The sequence below is a fragment of the Eschrichtius robustus genome, chromosome 5, assembly GCF_028021215.1.
Source record: "Eschrichtius robustus isolate mEscRob2 chromosome 5, mEscRob2.pri, whole genome shotgun sequence".
Classification (NCBI taxonomy): Eukaryota; Metazoa; Chordata; class Mammalia; order Artiodactyla; family Eschrichtiidae; genus Eschrichtius; species Eschrichtius robustus.
Genome location: NC_090828.1, coordinates 34,466,923 through 34,481,692, shown reverse-complemented (window position 1 = coordinate 34,481,692; position 14,770 = coordinate 34,466,923). Strand labels below are relative to the sequence as shown.

Genomic DNA, 14,770 nt, shown 5'->3' with positions numbered 1-14,770 from the left:
ATTTACAATGTTCTGTTAGTTTCAAGTATATAGCAAAGTGATTCAGTTACATAAATATATATATATATATTTTTTCATATTCTTTTCCCTTATGGGTTATTACAAAATATTGAGTATAGTTCCCTGTGCTATACAGTAGGTCGTTGTTGGTTATCTATTTTATATATAGTAGTGTGTATATGTCAATCCCAAACTCCTAATTTATCCCAAACTCCTAATTTATCCCTCCCCACCCCCCTCTCCCCTTTGGTAACCATAAGTTTGTTTTCTATGTCTGTGGGTCTATTTCTGTTTTGTATATAAATTCATTTATATCAATTTTTTTAAGATTCCACATATAAGCAATATCATATGATTTTTGACTTTCTCTGTCTGGCTTACTTCACTTAGTATAATAATCTCTAGGTCCAACCATGTTGCTGCAAATGGCATTATTTCATTCTTTTTTATGGCTGAGTGGTATTCCATTGTATATATGTACCACATCTTCTTTATCCATTCATCTGTTGATGGACATTTAGGTTGCTTCCATGTCTTGGCTATTGTAAATAGTGCTGCAATGAACACTGGGGTGCATGTACCTTTTCGAATTATGGTTTTCTCCAAATACATGCCCAGGAATGGGACTGCAGGATCATATGGTAGTTCTATTTTTAGCTTTTTAAGGAACCTTCATATTGTTCTCCATAGTGGCTGCACCAATTTACATTCCCACCAAAGGTGTAGGAGGGTTCCTTTTTCTCCACACCCTCTGCAGAATTTATTATTTGTAGACTTTTTGATGATGGAGAGGCTGTATTTTCTTCATACTCCTCAACCAAAACAACATATTGTAATAGACTGAATGTAGAAGCTGACACAAGAATCCTGCTATCTTCTGTTAAGCCATAAATTAGAGACTTGCAAAATTGGAAAACTAAACCACTTTGTAAACTACTTAAAAAAATACAGCTATTTTTCATAAAACATATTATTTGTGTTAACATGTAACTTTTAAAATAATGAGTTAATAAATATTTTTATAATTTCTCAGTTTTGATTTCTAATAGGTAAATATTGGTAGATAAACCCACACAGACACTCTCTGGAATTCTTAACGATTTTTAAGAGTGTAAAGAGATCCTGAGTCCAAAAGTTTTGTGAACCACTGGCTGAATTGCTCTCTCTCTGCCTATCTATTTATGCAGGTTGGCTAAGAAGTGGAGAGAATTAGAAGGGGCACTTATGCTATAGATTTTTATTGTCTTATATTCAAGACTGAGTACACTCCAGTAAGATTTATACAGAGGCAGTTAGCTGACCATACAGTTATGCAGAAAGCAAAGTACTACTGGTTACTAGACTACACTCAACCAAGCACTCTTCTCACCTGTAACTGGACCACCAGCTGAAGTCATGGGCGGCAGGAAGATCCCTGTTACTGGCTGGGATACTGATGGCTTCTGTTCCACTTGAAGAGGTTGCTGAACCTGAAAAGTGATACCTTCCTCTTCATCTTCTTCTAAATCTGAGAGGTGATAGATGGCATCCTTGGGCAACTGGGTAAAGCCTTTAGTGATGACACCTGGTCGTGGGTCAAGAATGGTTCCTAAATTTGGTTGAGCAAGCTGCTGCCATTGGTGCAGAGTTTGTGATCCTGAGTATGCAAACCAAAAGAAGGAACATGTTTTAAATTTCCCACAAATATTAAATCTTGAAAGAAGCTAAAACTGTATGTGTAAAAAAGTAATGATAATAATAAAACTACTTATTTGGTCTTAATATTTTGGTAAAATTTGTAAATTAAAGTTATCTGTGGAAGAGTAACAAGATGATAAAGGTATGAATAATAATCTGTTCATTTCAAAAGCTAACTTTAAAAAGGAAATCTAAAGCAGGGGTGAAAAAACCAAGACAACACCCTTAATAGGAACTAGGATGCTGAGGCAGTGATGAGAAAGAAGATACGTATCACGTCGGGTTGTATTTTCCCAGGTGACAAAAATCAATACTCCTTTGTCCTGGAACTATGCCTATGAACTTTGAACTCAAAAGCCAGGCTCCTAGGTTGGAAGGCACCTTGAATTACCATGGTTTTTTTTGTATGTTTCTCAAGACTCATATGTGCTCACGACTCTCCTTTCACCAGGCTCTCAGGGAGAGTAGGAAAGCGAAGGAGATGATAAAAAAGGAGGATCCATCCTCATGGTTTCTGTCTACAAATGCTGGTGAATGATCATCCCAAGTACCTGCACCAGATGTAGTGTCTAGTTGTCACTAATAGTCATATAATCCTAAAAATGGCAACTCTGACAAATACCTGTACTAACTGTTAATGAATAAAACGAACTTAGAGCACCTTTGAGTTTGAGGGGTCCTTATAGGTTACTGACTCAAAATTTTATCTAATGCAGACTCTTTTATGATAATAGCAGAGGATCACTTGAACATTGTCAATATTCCATAAAACAAAGAGATCTGTTTTGAATTCAAGTTCTGTCTTAGGAGAGAACAGAAACTGACCTGAAATTAACAGAACTGAACAAAAGAAAAATACAGACACACATATCTCTAAGTAACTGACATTTTTTGGGTAAAGAACTCTTTTTTGAAAAGGAAGGTAGAGATGAAGCATTACATATAGATTATTTTTATTCATCTATCATATCCTGTTTATCTTACCATGAAAACTGCTATCAAGGATATTCCTTAGCAAAGGACAAGAAAAGATTACTCCTCCTCCCTCACATTTGTATAAAAACAGTATCAGTAGAAGAGAACTGACAGCTGATGGCTTGGAGAACGCAAATCTCTTCATTCATTTTCCACAAAGTTCTGCACGGTCACACAAACAGCGAAGATTTAGGGATAATAAAGATGTCTTCTGCACATAGGGTTCTTATAATTACAAGAGAAATCTCAATTCCAGGGGAAGGCAAAGCCAATAAGCAACATGGCTTAGAAACAGCCCTTCCTTACTTATTACCTTCAAGGGGCTTGACAATTTGCAGTTTTTCAGGCATAAAACCTCGAAGGCAACTGGCACTGCTCAGGTCTGTGATCTCCGACTGGTCGGTGCAGAGGGAGGCAAGGCTCTCTGTGGGGATGCCACAGTCACTATCCCCTTCTTTCTGGCCAGCCAGAGCCTGGATCTTCCGTTGCCATTCTTCAGCAAAGAACTGCTTCTCACTTAAGTAGTTCTGTCGCCGCAGACTCAGGCGATGCAGGGCTGTAGCCAAATCGCTCTCTGCAGAGCATTCTGGTTGACAGACCTTCTGGACGTTCCTATGGGAAAAACACACTCACTGACTAGATCTGTGAGGGTCATAAGCATAGCATAGACCTCTCCTTTCCACAATGGTGAATGTTCAAGAGATTGATCTTAAAAACACATATTTTTTCTTAGATACCTGGAATACAGAAATAGTAACAACAAACCCAAATCTCTAATATATATATATAACGTTTTTATTTTTTATTAATTAATTAATTAATTAATTTTTGGCTGCACTGGGTCTTCGTTGCTGCGCGCGGGCTTTCTCTAGCTGCGGCAAGTGGGGGCTACTCTTCGTTGTGGTGCGCGGGCTTCTCTTGTTGCGGAGCATGGGCTCTAGGCGCACAGGCTTCAGTAGTTGTGGCACGCGGGGTCAGTAGTTGTGGCTCATGGGCTCTAGAGTGCAGGCCCAGTAGTCATGGCGCACGGGCTTAGTTGCTCCGCGGCATGTGGGATCTTCCCGGACCAGGGCTCGAACCCGTGTCCCCTGCATTGGCAGGTTGATTCTTAACCACTGCGCCACCAGGGAAGCCCATATATATAATATTTTTATAGATCATTTCAAGTGACTTCAGATAGGCAAAACTATACTTTATTATGTTGTGTTTATTAACTTTTCTGTTTCACTTAATTTATGAACCTACAGATAATGATCATCTATAAATCCAGTTTAGGTAGTAAAAAAACTAAGTATTATTATATTTCACTGAATCTATAATACCATTGAAGGCAAGAGGTACCATTATTTTATGTACTAAGAAAGAAAAAATATTACCCATTAAACTATGACATGTCATTAGCTGCAAAAGAGAAACAATTTCAAAAATATTAAAATGTGAAAAAATTAACTTTAGGCCATAGAATCCTCTATGAATATTACAAACATTTAAAAGAAACCAACAAGATCTGTAAATACTACATTTTCATAGTTCTGCAATACACAGTTTTTCACTTATTAACATTTAAAAAATTGGCAGTATCTTACAACTGATACCAAAAGAAAGAGTAGCAAGCAAGCTTTAGTTATTCCATGTGTGAATTCACACAGATCTGTTCGTTAGATCTTTTCCTAAGGTAACTGTGTACAATGAGGTAGTATTGAAACATCAAGCTATTGTGTCTATAGTATCTACCCCTAAGACCAGGCAATACAATTGAAAACCAAAGGTAATGGATTTCTGCATTGAGAAAGACTTCTCTCAGATGCCAAACATCTAATTTTCAAAAACTTTCAGCTGACTTTCCAGTCATGCTCTTTAATTTCTAGTTATACAAAATTCAATGAACTGAATTAATAAAGAGCAGAAAAAAATCTAAATTTAAACAAATAGGAAATTAAGAGCAATCTAGTTTTCCTCAGTAGGTATTCCAGATTATTGTTTATCCTAATGGCACCAAAGCAACTGAAATTAGGAGCATGGGTTATGAGAAAGTGTCATGTAATGCTATGCATAACTGCCAATGACCAAACAGACTCAAACAAATTTGACTTTGAACACAAAGATTTAGACTCAAATTTTGCCAAACCAGAGACGAAAGTAGTAAAGAATTTTATAGATCAATGAAAACTCCATTTTGAATACACTTAATTAAACTTTTTCACTCCAATGATCTAACAAATAATGATACAGGGAATCATTACTGAATGAAAACTGACAGTTCCAGAACTTCCTTGGGACAGCACAGAGCAATGCTGGAATTTGAGTGTGTGAATCTATGTTTCTTACCCTGGATCTTCCTCCAAGTTACTCTTCTGGATTGTTTTGTCCTCTGGTTGTTGTAAACCAGATTCAAAAGGTTTTGCTGTCATGATGACACTTGAACGGTTGGAGCCTGGAATGGGTAGCAGAGCTGGGAATGGGACAGAGCGGCCCCGTGTGTCATTGGCAACCTTGACAGTATCAAATACCCGTTTTTGTTGGGCTCTGTCAAAAGAGAAGTGTTCATTATTGCCACTGCTCACCACTGGAGTGCTTTAGAAAAGAGACATGTAAGTGCAGTTAATTAAAAATAAAGCCACCCTGAAAAGCCTCTGAAGTTTTGGAGAAATTATTAGAAAATAAATTTCAGAACAAGAGAATGCTCTCACAGATGTGAGCACTACGAGGAAAAAACTGAATAGTAAGCAGATTTACTACTGAATCTCATAATACCAACCACTATGGATTATGGCTTCTGTTTAATTTCCATCCCAATGGTTGAGTAACAACACATGTGATCTGAACTTACTTTTGTTTAAAGAGAGAAGATTCCTCGTCCAAACTCAACTTCTTACGCATGGTCCCCTCAATCTCAGCTGCCAGAGATTCCTAAGAAAAAGAGTTTGATGTTACTAACAGTGATTATCTAAGAAGGCTGTTAGGAGAAATAAACTATCTTTAAATTATTTAACAGAGTTTCCAGAATCCAATACTTTCGGTGTTATAATAAAAGAAAACAGTCACAGGCTAAAATGCAGGGGAAGCAAAGAGACATTCTGGAAATGTAACTTTCAAACAAGAACCAACTACTTTTTCATGATATATTTTTACAAGAAAGCAGTGGGAAAAACCAATTATGATAAATAAAAGTATTACATATGCAGACACACAAAAGTAAAAGGTTTGAAAGGCTATAAACCAAGATGTTAATAGTGATTCTGTGGAGGTCAGGATTTGATGGTATTTAGCAATTTCTTTTTGCTTCTCTGTAATTTCTAACTTTTCTATAATAAACATGTAAAGCTTTCATAATATAAAAAATTGTTAAAGAAAAATAAGTAAGCTTCCCCTTCCCCTGGTCAGGGATGAAGATTCAACTAGCATGGGTGTCATGCTCAGTGGGGCTGCGCTAACAGTGACTAGAATTGGAGGTACTGGTGTGAACTCATGATTTTAAATATACATATAAACATAGGTATGAATGTAAAGATAGATATAGACGTGTTTATGTGGGTGTATATGAACCTACACATACTTCCTAGCTCTATCTGTTGAGAGGACCTCAAAGCAATGGTACTCTAGTGGCATTGGATACCTAGCACCCAGATTTTGGATGCTAAATATCATTTCTCATTAAAAATAACCAGAGCTCCTTGGAGAATGGCTGATCCCAGGACTGGGCCAGGGAAAGGGCAAGAGGAGCTTGAAGGAGATCCCACTGGCCATATCTGGGACAATTTAAGTATCAAAATAAAAAATAGTAACAATGGATTATAATCCACTGATTAAAATAGGAATCCCTGAGTCTATACTGACATAACCAAATGAACAAATGAATAAATAAATGACACAGAAAAGCTCTAATTTATAAAAGAATGCCAATTAAAAAAAGTTGAAAAAATGATGGAATTAAAAAGTCACCATTGGCAATTATCATAGTAATAACTTGAGTCAGATACATCCCCATCAATGGGTGCTAAAACTAGTGTGTAAAGGCTTGATGAGGAACAGAATATTTAAACAGTCTCAAAGTATCACCCCAAAAATAGTAATTTTGATCACTTGGTTAAGGTAGTATCTGACAATTTTCATCAATGCAAAGTTAATTTAGTAACATTAATTCAATTAACTATTAACAATGATTAACTTTACAGTGGAAAAAACTGGCAGATACTACCTTAACCAAGCAATCAAAGTTAATTAACATCATCAGTAATGGGAAAAAGAGACAATGTGTGCCTTCCAATACAATGTTCTGAGAAGAACATGGCATTATTTCTGCTGAAAATGCATTACCTAAATCTAATTGTGGGGAAACAACAGACAAACACAAACTGAGGACATTCTACAAAGGTCATGAAGGACAAAACAAAGACAGAAGAACTGTCCCCGACTGAAACAACCAAATGCAATGTATCCTTCAAAGGTCACTGTTGGGACAATTGGCAAAATTTAAATGGGTTCTGTGGATCAGACAGTGATAGTATTGCATCAATGTCAATATCCAGAAGTTGATGGTTATATGTGGTCATGTAGGAGAATGTCCTTGAGAGTATCCTTGTTTTTAATAAATACACACAGAATTATTAAGGGGTAATAGGATTATCTGCAACTTACTGTTAAATGGTCCAGAAAAAAAAAGAGAACAATATGACAAATGTAGTAAAATATTAAATTTGAGAAATCTAGATGAAGGATATATGAGTTTTTTGTACTATTGTTGGAACGTTATCCTAAGTTTAAAATTACCACAAAATTAAAAATTAAAAAATATTCTGCCCCAATATTCTCTAGAAAATCTATTATAATTTATAGTTTCAGTCTTTTAAAAAATTTCACAGGACTGCATGTAAGTGTTTAAGAACTAGATTATTAAAATAACTCTTTGAACCAACATTACAAATTCGGGAATAAACTCAGAGGTTTTCATTAATTTATTTATTTCAAAAAAAAAGATTGTTTATTGAGGAATCAAATCGATATGATTCCTGCTCTCATGGGGCTTACACTCTAACTGAAGTTAAATATAGCAAGAAACTCAAGATCTGTTAAAAGAGGTTTTAGATGTTCAGAGCACTGTTTGAATAAGTGGTATGTGGTGGGATTAGGGTAAGGAGGATGACTGAAGTTTAAGTAACTCTATGGGACACAGACCTAAACTTAATTTCCTTAGGGTTCATCTCATACAATAAATCTGGAAGGTCAACTGTTAGAAGGAAGGCTACAATAAATAAGAGTATTAAGGTAGATACAGATATGCAAATGAAGGCCTAAATCAATAATTAAATTCAATTAACAAGGACAAACCATGTTATCTCTTCTCAAGATGCTTTACACCATTAGAAACCATATTACTCTCAGGACCATCTAATCTTAAGTTTCTTTCTCAGTTCCTTACCCCAGAAAAAACTCCATATGGCTGGGAGAAGTAGAGATGAGCAGCAGGGCCAGATCTATTCCGAAGTTCCTTTATTTCTTCTTGGGATTCATGTAACATTCCCAGACACTCCATATTCCTGTCTTGTAACTCATGCAGCTGAAAGATAGGATGGCAATTAGTGTTCCTTATTATATTCTCAAAAATGACAATGGGGAAAAAATCCCATTGGGATAAGTTTAAATTTTATCCAGAGGACTAATTTTACGAATTTAAATTTAATACAAAGACTCTGAAACAGACTAAGCAAGGAAAGTATATATATTTCAAGCTGCCAGATTTAGGGGTGTCTTGGTCAGAATTATATATATGCATGATTTCCTAAAAATGTGAAATGTAGCTGAGACAACCATAACTGTCAATTCAATATTTAATGCTTCCTATCCTCAAAAAAAAAAAACTTATAGAGGAAGTATAATAGCTATGGTCAAGTTAGTTTAGTGGAATATTATATATGTATATTTTTAAACATAATGAACATGAATGAACTCTGAAGTCTGTAAATGACAAGATCAAGTCTACAAAGTATTTAATAAGATGTCAGGGTGCTCAATCATCCTAAACAAGTAGTTTCTTCTCCCTTGTTTCAAAATTTTTTTTATAGTTAGATACACAAGCATGTTAAAAGAGTACATAATTTTCAGAGAACATTTTAACTTCAAAAATCTCTTTAAGTGTGTTATGTGGACTAGATCACCAGCATCACTAGGGCTAGGGGTGCTTATTAAAAAATGCAGATTATCTTATTTTAAAAACTGTTGGGTTAGTTAACATAGACCTGTAAAAGGGTCATATATTCCTAAAGAATCTTATAAACTCAAGGTTTTCCTATTAATCAAGAAGGATGTTGTCATGTTACTATTATTTTAGAGATAGAATCTTTAAAAAGCTTTACTTCTTAGATCTCATAATTTTCAGCTTAATCTTCTGTTGTTGTTTTAAATCTGGTTATCACCTTTAGTCATTCTTATTCACAAAGAAGAAAGGAACTATTCATTCCTCCCCTCCCATATAACACAACATAAAGGAAGGTTTCATTACCTCCATCGTCAGTTGTCTTTGGGCATCTTTGGAAGCTTGGAGGTGAAGTCTCAGTTCTTCCTTCTCAATCACTTGCTAACAACATATTAAAAGAGACATGTGAAGCCTTCCCACATAAATACAGGTTACTCTCTTTTTAAGACATCTTAAGAATGTATTTCAGGGATATAGTCCAGAGGACTATCAAAAGCTAACCTTTCAAAAGCCAAATAAGTGCAATAAAATGGGAAGAATACAAAATCCAACAAGGTGTTCAGAGGACAATGAGCATGAGTCAGTAGTTCACATCACAACTTTCTGAGGAAAATCAAACTCCATTTTATGGAAAGAAATAGTGATTTGAAAGTAGTTATTCATGATATTTCATGACAGAAGACTAAAACAGCAATCAGACTAAAGCAATGTAAAAGGGTGGGGACCATGTTTATTTTGCTTAATGTATCTAGCACTTAGCAGAGTGCATAGTACTAGGTCAGTGCTTAACAAACATCTGCTGAATGAATGAACCTACTTCTTTAAGTTTGTGCTGAAGATCTACAATCTGAGACAAGAGAGAGGAAATCTCTTCTTGGTAACGAATCAGTTCATCACTCTTCCCAGACAATTCTTCAGTCATTCTGGACATCTGAGCATTTGTTTCACCTGGAAAAAAAAATAAAAAACTTAAAATTAATATAAATGTAGGGCAGAGGTTGGTAAACTATGGCCTGTGGGCCAAATCGTGTTTTGTAACAAGCACTGGACTATCACGAATTGATTTTTCTCTAACATAAATTTAAAATAATAAACCTGGATAACCCAATACAGAAAATTAAAGGTTCTTCTGAAATAGACTAATGCTGGGAATTTAATAGGAGGCACTGAAGCTAAAAAGAGATAACTTGTAAAGGCAAGCAAGCTAAAGATTCTGCCTCAATCTTTTCCTTTATGAAGGACAAGAAGGTTGAAAAGAGATAGGTGAATTATATATCTTTGCAAGGGCCAAGACATTTTATGTCTTTGAAAACTCTTCAGGAATGTAAATAAGATCCCAAAAGAAATGAAAATTAAACTTAACAAATCTAACAAACGAATATTTCCAGAATGGAACAGTCACAATCTGTAAAAGCTACTGAGATGCTTCTGTAGGAGAGACTTTCTGGGATACCCAGCAAACTGAGTAGGGCCTCTAAAGCAATTCTTACAATGCAGTATTCTTGCATGCTTTAGAATTCCATTGGGGAAATAAATCTTTGTTTCATATAAAAATTTTGACATCTAAACACAAGTGACAAAGCTATTTCTAAGTGTTATATAAAACTATTTTTAAATCGATGGAAAGTCTATAGCAATTCAAAGGATGGCAATAAGGAGACAGGAGACCAGAATCCAGGCTCTTAGGTAAATCATTGCTCTTTGTTTTTAAAGTGTAAAAGGTGGGTAATGATAGTGTTGATGGAGAAGATTCAATTTACATTCCTCTGGTTTGCTAATATTCTGTGCAAGGTACCACATTCTGAAGCCCACAGCTCAAATGATCTGATATGTTGTTATCATACCTTCTCTTTCAACATAAAAGGCTATATATCAATATTTATAAAGAGATTAAAATTTTTTCTCTAGTAAAGCTGATCTTTTTCCAACTGATTTATTTTTTAAAAATTTTAGCTAACAATACATGAAAGTAAAATATATTCCTTTATAGAGACAGAGCTGGCATTTAACAAATACTCATTGAATGTTACATTTTACACCGTCATTTAAGCCCTAGTTTTGCTATTAATCAGTTTTCTGACTTTGGCAAACCATATTCTCTGTAGGGCTATTTCCTCATCAACAAAATAAGAGCTTTGGTTACTTTCATTCTAACATGCTATAATGGGTAGAAATATAGGTCTTTATTTAACGATGATGACAATTTGAAACAAAGATATTTCTTAAAAGTACATATGGTACTTTATTTAGAGTTGTGGGCTCAATGTGATATTCCAAGATTTTCAGCAATTATTTAAAATTGTTTCTTGAGATGCTTCTATTGAAACCATTGATCTAATTTCTGAGTTAGTGATATCCTACCAAAGAATTGCCCAAAGGCTATAAAACAGAATACATTAACACTTACGAAGTTCTTTAACACAATCACTGACAAGCTGTTGTTCCTTCTCTTCATAGGTAATCGTTTCTGTCTTTATGTGACAAGCCTTCAAGAAAGAAAAAAAAAATCAGTATGTGATAATATCTTCTAATGATTTTATAGTATTAACTAAAAAAATCTTTACTACTTATTTAAAGATAAAAGTTCATCACTTACAAAGGAAAACAAAAACTCATAAAGCTTTATCTGTCATAAAATAAAGACCATGGAAAAGGACATGACAAACATCTCCCCCTTATTCCTCTCAGGGCCTTTGCACATGTCTACTCATCCTCACCCCAACCCCTCCCCTCCACTACATATATCTCTGATAGGCTAACCCTTAGCCTCAGCTAAAATGTCACATGTTTAAGTAGGACTTCTTTGACCCATTCCCCAACCCCCCATTATATAAGCTCATGAAACACTGTAGTTTTCCAATATAGTTCTTAATTTAGTTGTAATTATTTAGTAATTTGTGTAAACTCCACAAGCTATATATTCTATGCTGTGGCTTTCTCTATTTCACCTGTCAGCTTGCTATTATCCACTTTTCAGTGGGATCTAAGTAACAATGGAAGGCAAACACCTGTGCCTTGGCTGTCAACCGCCCCCCCCCCACTGGAATGTCAATAGCAAATCCTTAGTTATGCCATATTTCACCTCAATACTACCTGGACCTAAACCTTATAGCCTTTAAGGTAAAGGAGAGTGAGAATTAAGTTGACTGTACCTTGGATCGAAGAACCATATTCTCTTCTTCCAGTTCCTTGAGCTTTTCTTGCAGCATGTCCAACTGCAGCAAACCTTGAGATAAGCTAAAGGACTCGTTGAAGCGAAGAGGTGTAGAGCAGCTGGAATCAGTTTCACTCTCTTCAGAAGCAATGGAGACAATTCGAAGTAACTCATCTTTCTTGGACAGCTCATGCTGCAGTTGATTAACCTGTACATCAAAAGGGCTTGATTTACAAGATAGTCTTTATTTTGCACTATTTACAAGTAATATAGCTTCTAATTTATGGAGCAATTGTTTCTCACCATACAACAAAGTCATAAAATCAGCTGTTAGGTTTTACTGACTAAAGTAACAAGGGCTACAAAGAGAGTAACAAACCTCAGATTCTTCCTAAGCTATAATTTTAGAGCATTAAGTCAACAAATACATCTTTTTCTATACTAGATGAAAAGAAAAGCCAATTTCCATATTCTATATAATAGGAATATAGGAGGAAAATTTCACATAAGATGATACATTCACAGTTCAAAACAAAACAAAATGGAAGAAACTTCAAAGTATCAGAATAGAACCTTACTTCAAATTCTCATCCTATTGACATGTATACACTGATGTGTATAAAATTGATGACTAATAAGCACCTGCAGTATAAACAAACAAACAAACAAAACAACTAATACTAAACTTTCATTGGGTTATTTGTATGGAAATATGTTAATATAAATGTTTCAGACATTACATGAAATTTCTAAAAATCTCATATGTTCTGGTATAATGTTATAAGTCATAATCCTAGTTATTACTTTAAAATGTATATCTCAGAAATAACTAATTTTCTTGTCAACTGCATTATTATGAACTTTCATCAAATCTTTAACCGTGGTCATTTTTAAGTCTTTTGTCATGTACAGACAGTTCTGGGTGTACTCTGATGCTTTTGCAAATATGTTCCTATAAAAGGGTTTCATCTTCAAGAAATTCATGGAAAAGACTCTGACAAGTACAGGTTTCTGGTAACTGACTGTACTGCTGAACTGAATGAATAAGCATTTTCAGAACTCTAATGAAAAACTGATGAACTCATAAAAGTGCTAACAAAAGATCAAGATGAAAAAAAAAATTAATTACATGGGACTAAGTGAACTGATTAGGATGAGTATAATTTTTGTGACTTTCTGTTTGAATTAAAAAAAAAAAAAATCCCACAAGGACTCAGAGGCAAAGAATATACAAATCAATTTTCACTGCAAAGTAAAGGAGCTGCTACAGTGGAGGATTACTGGACTGAATGTCAATATTATGACACAGTATGAGTGTGTTTCATGTTTGGTAATTGCAATCATTGTTGCTTTTGTTGTGGTCATCCATGTACAATGCTTGGTGTCAGTCTATTTATCTCTTGTAAAAATAAAATACGGTGTGTGTGTGTGTGTGTGAAAAAAAAAAAAAAAAAGAAGAGAACCGGGGTGTCCCTGAGGAAGAAGTTCTGCCTATTGACTGGAGCATCAGCCTGCCCTTCCTGAAGATCTACCCTGTGGATTTCAGACTTGCCATCTTCCACAGTTGTATATGCAGATTCTGTGCATTAAATCTCTTAATATATGTCAAAAAAAAAAAATTCTCATCCTAAAGATTTGTATTTTTAAGCTGCATAACTCTACATGACTTCCCAACTTTAGTTCTAGGGAATAAGTACTTTCAACACAAAGGCTTGAATGTTATTAAACATGATGATTTATAAAATATAAATGAAACCAGATAATAACAAATTATAGAAGATTTAAAATGTAACCGTTCAAATTAATAATAAATCAGTTCTCACTAAAAATATTTATTGCTATGGGATAAATATATTTTCAAAAATTTCTTTTCCTTTTCTCCTTTTGTTTGGGTTTCTGAATAAAGATACTTCCTTTGGGTATCTATTATTTGGGGGTACATTTTTAAAAAATAAATTTAAGATAAGATCACACAAAAAGTCTACAGAAAGGAGTAAGGATAAAGTGTTAGAATCTAAGCAGGATGCCACAAGTACTGTAGGTACTGAATACAGGCTTTTATATTGACTAAGGTAGAGTCACATGAGTACTCCTCTGTACAATAACACTTCATTTCTCTACTGGTTAGTTCAATGGATACTATTGTCATCACTTCAGGGACACCCAGGAAAATAAATTCTCCATTTCCCAAGACCTAATTGCTTCATGCTGCAAATACTTGATCCAAGACTTACTTGATCAAAGGCTTGTCCCAATTGCTCCTCCAGGGCTTCATTGTGCTCAGACAAGGCATGGTTCCGCTTTAAGAGAGCTTGTCCAATTCGAGCAGCTAGCTCCAGATCACGATCCCTCTGTTAAAATGCCAAATACATCTTTTCTTTGAGTACAAATAAAATTAAGTGGTAGTTTAAAATTCTGCAGTCATTTTTGCTAAACTCAAAAGCAATGTCCTAGAAAGCATCAAGATCCATTTTAATGCCCAGATATACAAATGAATACAGGGCCTGACACACAAATGGTGTTTAATATACGTTAGTCAAATGGATGACCATCATAGTTATAAATGCAAGAGGGCATTTCTTGATATCAAGTGAGATTTATTGATCACCCCATTAATTAGGATCCAGCAACCCAACCTTTCAACTTATGACTTTATGGACTTACAAAATCAATACAGTCTTTAAAAATGAGGACAGGGCCTGACACATAGTAAAAGCCAAATAAATATTGGTTGAATGCATTTGTCTATTAAGCATGGTAAGGATACAGTA

At 34.9% G+C, this 14,770-nt stretch overlaps 1 protein-coding gene across 1 annotated transcript in view; it reads right to left on the bottom strand.

Moving 5' to 3' along the window:
* Positions 1-14,770, bottom strand: part of TRAK2 (trafficking kinesin protein 2) — a 65,618-nt gene that overhangs the window by 9,095 nt on the left and 41,753 nt on the right. The window contains exons 5-14 of the mRNA XM_068544665.1: positions 14,234-14,350; positions 11,998-12,207; positions 11,253-11,331; positions 9,663-9,793; positions 9,152-9,226; positions 8,072-8,209; positions 5,483-5,562; positions 4,981-5,178; positions 2,966-3,264; positions 1,370-1,636 (exon numbers count right to left, since the gene is read on the bottom strand). Coding sequence (XP_068400766.1) covers positions 1,370-1,636; positions 2,966-3,264; positions 4,981-5,178; positions 5,483-5,562; positions 8,072-8,209; positions 9,152-9,226; positions 9,663-9,793; positions 11,253-11,331; positions 11,998-12,207; positions 14,234-14,350 — 1,594 coding nt within the window. The remainder of the gene's footprint in view (positions 1-1,369; positions 1,637-2,965; positions 3,265-4,980; positions 5,179-5,482; positions 5,563-8,071; positions 8,210-9,151; positions 9,227-9,662; positions 9,794-11,252; positions 11,332-11,997; positions 12,208-14,233; positions 14,351-14,770) is intronic.